General features: G+C 47.7%; 1 protein-coding gene across 1 annotated transcript in view; it reads left to right on the forward strand.

Annotated features, from left to right (window-relative positions):
• The window catches only part of LOC143768232 (uncharacterized), a 28,587-nt gene extending 19,113 nt beyond the window's left edge, over nt 1–9,474 (forward strand). The window contains exons 3-7 of the mRNA XM_077256925.1: nt 76–225; nt 355–534; nt 617–740; nt 824–921; nt 9,301–9,474. Of these exons, the coding sequence (XP_077113040.1) occupies nt 148–225; nt 355–534; nt 617–740; nt 824–921; nt 9,301–9,474 (654 nt within the window). The 5' untranslated portion in view covers nt 76–147. The remainder of the gene's footprint in view (nt 1–75; nt 226–354; nt 535–616; nt 741–823; nt 922–9,300) is intronic.
• The last annotated feature ends 1,586 nt before the right edge of the window (nt 9,475–11,060 follow it).

Genomic DNA, 11,060 nt, shown 5'->3' on the forward strand with positions numbered 1-11,060 from the left:
TCCCTTATTATCTCCAGTAATTGTATTATTACACAGGATTCTTATGATGTTACATCAGCTCATCTTCTCAATCAGGTCTCTACAATATCGGATCCTCTCAGTGAAGATCTTCTATATAAGAGAATTTTCCTGATTTACCCATTAAGGATGGATATGGAAAGAGACAAGATGGCGGAGAGGATACTACACCTCACCCTAGAGATCCTCCTCCGGCTTACTGGAGAGGTGAGAGACTCTGATGACATCACATTACATCATTCTTATCTATGGGAATAACAGATGGGCAGAACTGGAGAGGTGAGGACTCTGGAAATGTCTGTAGTGAGATTTATTAATTTGTCTCTCCATAACCAGGATTACACAGTAGTGAAGAAGACCTCTAGTGAACGCTGTCAGGACCCTGTGTCTGAGGGATTGGGAAGACCCCTGAGCCCAATCACTGGACCTCCACCTCACCCCCTGATACATGAGGACATCAATGACCAGAAGATCCTAGAACTCACCTACAAGATGATTGAACTGCTGACTGGACAGGTGACACTGCTGGGAATGCTGGGACATTATACAGTAACACTGTGAAGGTTTCTGGGGATAACGGTATCATTGTGTGTGTCAGGTTCCTATAAGGTGTCAGGATGTCGCCGTCTATTTCTCCATGGAGGAGTGGGAGTATTTAGCAGGACACAAAGATGTATACAAGGACATCATAATGGAGGTTCCCCAGCCCCTCACATCACCAGGTAATAGACAGGACTAAATACATACGGCCTATAATTATCTGTAGGTAAAGAATGAATTCAGTCCCTGTATGTGCTTCCTCCAGTTCTATCCAGTAGGAGGACAACACCAGAGAGATGTCCCAATCCTCTTCTTCCACAGGACTATAAACAAGAAGATCCCAATGTTCCTCAGGATCATCAGGTAGATGGAGAGAAAGTGTCTTGAGATCTTCCCTCTGATGTGTAGACGGCTGTGAAGGTCTTGTGCTCGGTCTTGTTTTATTCACCAGTATTATATGTTTTATACTTGTGTAATGAGAACGGTGCAGATGGCAGGCAGGGCTGCCACCAGGAATTTCGGTGTCCCATACTGGCAAAACTTTGGGGCCCACTTGGGACTCTGCCCAGGCTACACCCCCCCCAGCTCCGTCTCCAACTCTCGAACCTTCCACAGTGCCACTGCCCACTCATAGAAAAACTCTGCATCTGTATAATGCATCCCATAGTCATATATAGTTGAATAATGCATCCCCTTAGGAATATAATGCACCTCTATAGTACTATAATGCACCCCCATAATAGTATAATGCACCCCCATAATAGTATAATGCATCCCCATAGTAGTATAATGCACCTCCATAGTAGTATAATGCATCTCATAGTATAATGCCCTCCCATAGTGGTATAATGCACTTCATAGTATAATGCACCTCATAGTATAATGCCCTCCCATAGTGATATGATGCACTTCATAGTATAATGCACCCCCATAGTAGGATAATGCACCCCCATAGTAGTATAATGCAGCGTCATACTGCAGCTTTACAAAAAAAAAGTTTATCCTGACCTGGCTGAGGTCCAGCGGTGTCCTCCACCTGATACATCTGAGGTGTGTACCATCATATGTGAGTGTCCTTATACGCTGGCAACGTGCCCTCTGACATCAGCTGCCAGCTTATGATCTCCCGCAAGGCAACAGATTTTAACTTGCCGTGCGTCTGACGATGCATGACGTGTGGGGTACACTTGACTCACAAGCGCCTGTGATGACTATACCCTATTTCCCACAACTTTTATCTATTCCACCCCCCCAACCTATAATAACATTAAATAAAATACCCAAAAATGACATAACACCAAATCTTGGATTAAATGGCCACAGCAGCCTTTTTTATTAACATACAATTACAAAAATAAAACAACAACCCAAACTCGGAAGGGATGGTCCTCGAAGCGCCAAATTAAGGATTTCCAAAGTTCACCTTTAATATTCCTTTTGGCCTCCAGGCTTAGTCTTACCCCCAGCCGCAAAGCACCAGCTCGGACGCAGCTAATGACCAGCCCGGCTAAAACCAATACCAAGTCCCATAATTATCTGTTCCACCGACTGATCGGCCACATCCACTCATAATCCACTCCGGGGGAGTCCAGGACCAATATAGATCCACCCCCCCCCCCCCCCCCGCAAATCCTCCAACACCCTTTCCACCAACTCCGAGGACCTCCCTCCCCCGCCACCAACATAAATGTTCTGACACCTCAAACATTTATGTCCCTCCAAACTTTCAGTCCGGTTTCAATGCCCTCTTGAATGGCCAAGCACCACATGTCCGTCCCCACCGCATTCAAGTGAACCCCATCCGACCTCCAATATTCCCCTTTTCCGGATTCCAAATTAACGTGCCGAACAACCACTGCTCTGTTTCGTGACCTGAAACGTGAAATTGCCCTATTCACTTTGATCCTTGCCTTGTTTATTCCTTCAACCGACCTAGCCCCACGCCACACCTTCCGAGGGACAATGTCAGACCACACAACAATCAACCTTGGGAACGACGCCCACAACCGCAACATGTCAAATTTTATGTCTTTTATCAGTTCCCGGCAAGGTTTTTTCCCAAAATCATTTCCACCCAAATGCACCACCACCAAATCCGGGGCCCGGTCTAAACGTACAAATCGGTGAAATTCCGGCAAGAACTGACTCCAGACCATCCCGCGCTTCCCGATCCAACGCAACGTCGCGGAATCTCTCTGGAACCCCAGCTGCCGCCCGTCGGGCCGAACCTCTGCCCTCAATGCCGCCCAGAACACGAAAGAATGTCCTAAAATCCAGACCAAACGGGATGTATTGCCTAAAACAAACAACAAAAAACGTAATTAAGAAAAATTCCTTCACAACGCATATAAATCCTAATCCACTAAATCCGGGCGGACGTAAGATCTGAATCTGATTGATTCCCACCGACCAATTCTCTTGACCACTTCTTCACCTAGACCTATTCTGGCCGCCTCAGTCGCCGCCCCAATCCTAAACGAGTGTCCACTGTAATTTGTGGACGAAATACCCCCAGCTGCCAAACACCGTTTAAACACTGCGATAAACTGGAATCGCGACAAAAAGGACCCATCTTCGTGTATCAGAAAGGGGTTGGATAAAACGCCCTCGCGTTTAATGAAATTTTACTCGGACTCCCATGACAGCACGACGAGAGAGGGGATCCGCCCATTAGGAACAGGAAACCTACAGATACAAAAGGGCGGCACCTCTCCCCTGCATCAGTTGGTTTCCTGTTCCTAAAGGGACGGGTGCCTACAGATTAACTAAAGGAGCCCAGGCCGGCCGGACCGAATCTGGTAGCGGGGGGGTCTCCTACCTCGGCCGGTGCGGAGAACCCTGGAGACGCCACGGTGGTCCTGGCTGGACTGCACGCGGTGGCGTTCGCAGCAGGGAGCGGAGTCCGGAGGATTTCCTGCCTCCATCAGCGTCGGCGCCGGTAAGTATACCCATTGGTGGTGCAGCGGTGCGGCGAATGTGGGGTGCCGGCGTCGGGGCTGTCTGGGTGAACTCCCGGAGCGCTGCGGTCCGTTCCCGGCGTCCTGCACCGCTCTCAGCGTGTGCTGGAGCGTTTCCGGGTGCAGTGACGTGAGGGGGCGGAGTTAGCAGCCGCTTCCGGGTCGCCGGGTGTCTGCGCATGCGCAGTCGATCCAAGATGGCGGCGCCCATAGCATCCTGATGCCGGTTTTCTCCCACATGGTTTCCTGCCTCCCTGCGCTATCCTGAGCCAATGGGGCAGCGTCCGACCTATCTGCTGACCGGATCCAAGGGGGATTTAAGCAGGTGACAACTACAGAGCCCTGCTTTTGGTCGCAAATCATCATGGAGAGTGGTGGTGAGCAGCAGCAGCAGCTGGATGAGGTGCGTCAGAAGCCCAAGGACAGAAGCGACCAGTCCAGTCGAAGAAGCTCGTCCGCAAAAGGATCCAGAGCTTCGGCTAGGAAAGAACCCCCTCGTATTCCGGTATTCACTTTGGCGCACGGGTAAGTGATCTACGTGAAAGTTCACTCTGTTACGCAGGCCCCCTATACTTTATCATTCTAGGGGAAGAAAAGCACGGACAAGTCAAGGCATAAGGAATGTGCCCTCTGTGGGGTCCCCTTACCTGATTCTTGCCCAAAAAAAAATTATGTGCCCCCTGTATACAACAGACGGTGAGGTCTACAGGAGTGGTTGGGTGGAAGTGACATTAGGTCAGATAGTAGTTATCACCTATATTGTCCTCCCCTAGGTAGCGGAAGAATCTGTGAGTGCGGCTAACATCAAAGAAATGATCCGTTTGGAAGTAAGGGAATCCCTACGGTCCCTGTCCCAAGCGGGAGGTTCAAAACGTAGGACCCCCCTGGACTCTAATTCTTCGGAGGAAGAAAGAGAAGAGGGTGCCTATCACTCAAGTCCTTCCTCCTCTTCATCAGATGAGGAGTCTGGACGATTCTGTCTACCCCTGGATAGAATTGACAAAGTCGTCAAGTCTGTTAGAGGCACTATGGGGATAGAAGAGCCCAAACCGCAGCCCTCAAAGCAGGATATGATGTTCAGCGGATTGGATCGTAAGAAACATAGATCTTTCCCGGTGAACGAAAAAATCCAAGACCTGATTCTCCGAGAATGGAAGAAACCCGAGAAAAAGGGTTCCTTACCACCAGCGTTGAAACGCAGGTACCCTTTCGACGATCCGGTTGTGGAAACATGGGATAAAGCCCCTAAGCTGGATGCGGCGGTGGCAAAAGCGTCGAAGAAGGCCTCATTGCCATTTGAGGATATGGGGACCCTCAAGGACCCCCTTGACAGAAAGGCAGATGCTTTTCTTAAAGGAACCTGGGAGACGGCGGCAGGATCTCTAAGACCAGCAGTTGCCGCGACTTGTACAGCCAGGTCTTTAATGGTCTGGCTGGATCAGTTAGAGTCCCAGCTCAAGGACGGCGCTTCCAGAGATTCCATTCTGAAGGCTTTACCAACAATGCAGAATGCTGCGGCCTTTCTGTCAGACGCATCTGTGGACTCAGTCAGGATGGCGGCTAGAGCGGCACGACTCTCCAACGCGGCTCGTAGAGCTTTATGGTTGAAGTGCTGGTCTGGCGACATTCAATCCAGAACTAAACTCTGCGCCATTCCGTGTAAAGGAGAATATCTCTTTGGACCAACTCTGGATGAGTTGCTGGAGAAAGCGGGGGATGATAAGAAGAAATTTCCCAATCCATCTTCAGCATCCTACCGCAGACCCTTCATTAAAAGGAGATTTGGTCGCGGGAAAAAACGCGGATCCTCACCCTCTAGAGAGAGTTTTAGATGGGAGGACAGACGCGGAAGAGGTACGGGCTATATGTTTCGCCGTTCCTCGAAAGAACAGAAAAAACCGGACCAATGACTAGCGGTCCCCGTGGGGGGTAGACTGTCAGCATTCTCATCAGCTTGGTTTGACATTACAAACAGTAAATGGGTCCGAGGCATCATAGCGAAAGGTCTAAGACTTGACTTTGATCACTGGCCTCGGGATAAATTTAATTTAACCCCTTTACGTTCCTCCCCCCTTGAGCAAGCAGCCTTGGAAGCAGAGGTCACAAACTTATGCTTCAAGAATGTTTTGGTTGAAATTCCAGTATCAGAAAGAGGGAGAGGATTTTACTCTCCTCTCTTTCTGATCAAGAAGCCAGACGGATCATTTAGAACGATCATAAATCTTAAAGGCCTTAATAATTTTCTGACCAATGAATCGTTCAAAATGGAAACAATCAGCTCAGCAATAAAAATGTTGTTTAAACACTGCTTCATGGTAGTTGTAGATCTAAAGGACGCGTACTATCATGTCCCAATACATGAAGACTTCCAGAGGTTCCTGAGGGTAGCTGTCAATGGGGGGACAAATTCGTCATTTCCAGTTTAGAGCTCTTCCCTTTGGCTTATCAGCGGCTCCTAGGGTGTTTACCAAGATAGTGGCCGAAGTCATGGCGCACTTACGAGAGTCTGACATCTTAATTGTTCCCTATTTGGATGATTTCCTTATAGTTGGGAATTCAGCAGACCATTGCCTCTCTCAGCTACAGACAACCACAACCAAACTTGAGCATCTGGGGTGGATTGTGAATTATGAAAAATCCCGATTACAGCCCCAGAAAATACAGAGATTCTTAGGACTGTTGTTAAACTCAGAGACCCAACAGTGTTGTCTTCCGCCCGACAAGTTATTACACATCCAACAACAGGTGTCTAGAGCAACTGATAATCCATCCATGACACTTAGACAGGCTATGTCACTGTTAGGATCTCTAACCTCGTGCATTCCTGCTGTCCGGTGGGCCCAATTTCACACCAGACCCTTACAATCCGAGGTACTGGTTAATGACAGAATCTTGCAAGGCTCCTTGCAAAGTCAGATTACTTTGGGTCCAGAAGCACTGACATCTCTTAGATGGTGGCTAGTCACTGACAATTTATCGGCAGGAGTTCCCTGGGTGACACAGGCGACACGTATTGTAACGACAGACGCTAGCCCTTCAGGTTGGGGTGCACATATGGACGACATGATAGTTCAGGGTCTATGGGACCCCTTAACATCAGCCTCCTCCAACCAAAAAGAATTAATGGCGGTTGAACTGTCGGTTAAAAAATTACTCTCATATCTGCAGGGTCACCACGTCAAGATCCTCTCGGACAACCAGGTGGCGGTCGCGTACATAAATCACCAGGGTGGAACTCATTCCGAATCACTGATGAGGGTGACAGATCGTCTATTCCAGACTGCGGAAGACCATTTTCTATCTTTAACCGCACTGCACATAAGAGGAAAAGAAAATGTAAAAGCGGACTTTCTAAGCCGCAACACTCTGAGACAAGGGGAGTGGTCTCTAAACAGTCTTGTGTTCGACCAGATTGTCCACAAATGGGGACATCCAGAGGTGGATTTATTTGCCACCAGGGACAATCGAAAGACAGTAAAATTCTGTTCCCTAAATCCCAGGGAGAATCCTCTAGCGGTAGACGCCTTTCTGATCAGTTGGAACTTTCGGCTGGCTTATGCGTTCCCCCCGCTGGCCTTGATACCTCTGGTAATCAGGAAGATAAGAGAGGATCGGGCAAGAGTTATTTTGATTGCCCCATTTTGGCCCAGAAGGGCCTGGTTCACCTGGCTCAGGATCATGTCAGTGGAGGACCCCTGGGTGCTTCCGGACATCCCAGATTTGCTCCACCAGGGTCCGATCAGCCATCCTCAAGTAAAGAATCTCCATTTAACGGCATGGAGTTTGAGAGGGCGTTACTGAGGGACAAAGGGTTCTCCCCAAATTTGATTGAAACCCTTATGAAAAGTAGAAAGCAGATTACAACAACAATCTATGCTAGAACCTGGCGGAAATTCCTAGCCTCTTCTGACTTTAATTTAGAAGAGGGAATTCCTATAAAACAGATCTTAGAATTCCTGCAAAGGGGCTTAGAGCTAGATCTATCCACTAGTACCCTAAAGGTACAAGTCTCGGCCCTAGGGGCCTTGTTTTCCTGTAACATCGCCAATAATTATTGGATCTCAAGGTTCATTAAAGCTTCTAGCAGGGCTAGACCCATACATAAGGATAGATCTATGCCGTGGGATCTTAATCTAGTCCTGTCAGCATTGACTAGAGAGCCGTTTGAACCATTACAATCAGCTTCAATCAGGGCCCTATCCCTTAAAACAGCATTTCTGGTAGCGATAACATCTGCCCGTAGGGTAGGGGACATACAAGCTCTCTCCAGAATTTCCCCTTACACAGAGTTTCTGCCAGATAGGGTAGTCCTCAGACCGGACCCAGCCTATTTACCAAAAGTGTCATCACGGTTTCACAGGTCACAGGAGATAGTTTTACCATCCTTTCTTCCCAATCCCTCCAACCCTAAAGAAGAGCTACTCCATACACTAGACGTTAGGAGATGCCTGTTAGAGTACATCTCTGTTACCGATACATGGAAGAAAGATAATGCGTTGTTTCTATCTTTCCAAAACCCTAGAAAGGGACTCAGAGTATCAAAGTACACACTAGCAAAGTGGATTAGGGAGGCTATCTCTTTGGCTTATACTGCAGGTGGGGGTCCGACTCCGCAGAATCTGAGGGCGCATTCCACCAGAGCCATGGCTACATCCTGGGCGGAAAGATCTGGAGTATCAATCGACCAGATATGTAAGGCGGCCACATGGTCATCCCCGTCCACCTTCTTTAAACACTATAGGTTGGATTTAGGGGCCTCCTCTGATCTCACCTTCGGGTTAAGGGTGCTGCAAGCTATAGTCCCTCCCTAAGGTAGTGTTACATCTCTGTAATTCTCTCGTCGTGCTGTCATGGGAGTCCGAGTAAAGCATTAAGCTACTTACGGTAGCGGCATTTCTCGGAGGCCCATGACAGCACCCTTAGTTCCCTCCCTATTCACGTGGGGGTTGCACCTCCTATAATGTATATATCTCACGTATGATACCCAGTTCCAATATATGGGTTATAATATTGTATATAAACTGTATATAATGTATATTTTTGTATGCCACTAACCGCGGTAGTCCTCTCAAGGCTCTGAAATACAACTGATGCAGGGGAGAGGTGCCGCCCTTTTGTATCTGTAGGTTTCCTGTTCCTAATGGGCGGATCCCCTCTCTCGTCGTGCTGTCATGGGCCTCCGAGAAATGCCGCTACCGTAAGTAGCTTAATGCTATTTGCGCACAATACTGGATACATAATGGAACCTGGAACCGCAAACAAAGACACTTTGCACCCTCTACCCCAAACATCAGTCTTAGAAGACCGCAGTAAAATCTCTACCCTGTCACCAAACACATTAACATCTTCCCTCCGTACACCCCCTTTCATTAATTTGGAGGGGCTGACCAACTCCCCGAGGCGAAATGCACCGAAAAAGGCTAATGCAAAAGCTACTCTGAAAAGGTCAATTTCCCATTGCGATAAGCATACCGTCGGCAACTGTGCGCCTAAAACCAAAAGCACCTCATACGAAACCGGACGTCTCGAGTCCTCGACTTTCCAACCCTTTTTCCACCCTTTTAACGCCTGACACACCAAAAACGATTTTGTCACATCCTTGACCCCCCTTGCCTTAAAACCAAAAGCTAGCCCTGCTAGCATCTTATTCAATTTAGAAACGGACCAACCCTTTTCTTTTAGGTGTCCAATCAACAAAAGCAATCTGGGTTCATCCTGTAAACACTCCCCTATACAACCGTTCCAATCTTCCCAGACCTTCCATGCATGATCATATTGCTTCCAGGTCCTGACAGATAGAGAGTTCACCAATAAACCATCTAAAGCCCGCCAGGCAGATTCCACAACTCTACCGGACACTCCATGCCCGCTGCTTTTGCTTGAGGCACCAGCTCTCGAAGACGTTCCTCCTGGAGATGAGAAAGAGCGACAACAACTGGGTTACTCTCCAATGACCTGACTTCGGCTACGATCCACAAGTTATACGATAAACCCAAAAAGACCATATGTTGCAAAATTTTACCACTAATGGGGAATCCGCTGACAATGAATTTATCACCCTCGCCTCGCTTTCTGACCTACATGGGAAACGTATCTTTTTGTTCATGATAACCTTGCCCCATAACGACAAGGCCACCAAAATGGGAAACAAGTGCTGACCACCCGTGTTGCTTCCAAAAAACAGGCCATTCGGCCAACAACCAAGAACCCTGAAAAAACAATCCGAAACCGCATCCGTCGACCACTGCGACAAACAGATCCAAAGCGTCTGCATCTATTACCGGCTCAATCCAAATGGACTTACCATTGTAATCCTCCAAAAATCTCGCCCAAACTGCCAGATCATCTCGTAACTCTTTTCTCAATCTAATAAAATGAACGGGAGATTTTACACCTGTTGTTGACAATGATAGCCTCCTGCAAAATGCTCAGCCCATCATCATGATCCGACAAGCGAAGTTTAACTTGCCTAACAACGACTGTACCTCACGTAATCTCAATTTCTTCGCCTTGTGCTCCCTCAACACTTCTTCACGCAACTCGCCAATTTTTTCCGCTGGTAATCTACAAACCATTTCCAACGAATCAATTTCGATACCTAAGAAACTCAAAACAGTAACTGGGCCCACTGTCTTATCTGCAGCTAATGGGACCCCAAAACTCTTAGCAACCTTTTCCATTGAATGCAATAGTATTGAACAGTCAGCAGTCTGAGCCTCCCCTATGAACAAAAAATCATCCAGGTAATGTATACATGCATTTAAACCTGACACGTCTTTTACCACCCATTCCAAAAAGGTGCTGAAGGTTTCAAAATACGCGCAAGATAGGGAACACCCCATGGGAAGACAACGGTCAACAAAATAACCTCCATTCCAATAGCACCCTAACAAATGCATACTATCAGGATGGACAGGTAGAAGCCTGAACGCCACTTCAATATCTGTCTTCGCTAACTTGGCTCCCTGACCGCACATCTGAACCCAATGCATAGCTGCATCAAAAGAAGTGTAAACCACCGAGCACAATTCCGGATCAATGCCGTCATTCACGGACAATCCCCTAGGAAAGGACAAATGATGTATCATCCTAAATTTATTGGGTTCTTTCTTTGGAACTATACCTAGTGGCGATACCTTCAAATTCTGTAGGGGAGGACAATCAAACGTACCTGCCATCCTGCCCAGACTGACTTCTTTTTCTAACTTCTCCGTCACAACCTTAGGAAACTGTTTAGCCGATTTTAAATTCTTTTTAGAAAAATTTGCTGCCGCATTAACAGATGGGATTCGAAAACCGTCCCTGAAACCGTCTTCCAACAACCTCGCCGCCATCCTATCTGGGTATCTATTTAGATAATGCACCACCTCTCCCAGCCGAATTGGCGTCACCCCTTTTTTCAACTCCCTCCGCTCCTCTGTCTGCCTCCCCTGAAACATTTCGATGATCCGTGTGTGCCACCGCAGATTGTGCACTCGTGTTTAAACTTGCACTTTGCGCCAAATCTACAAGACCCCTCGTTGAATGCGAAGCACAAACCCTTCT

Source organism: Ranitomeya variabilis, chromosome 4, assembly GCF_051348905.1.
Source record: "Ranitomeya variabilis isolate aRanVar5 chromosome 4, aRanVar5.hap1, whole genome shotgun sequence".
Taxonomy (NCBI): Eukaryota; Metazoa; Chordata; class Amphibia; order Anura; family Dendrobatidae; genus Ranitomeya; species Ranitomeya variabilis.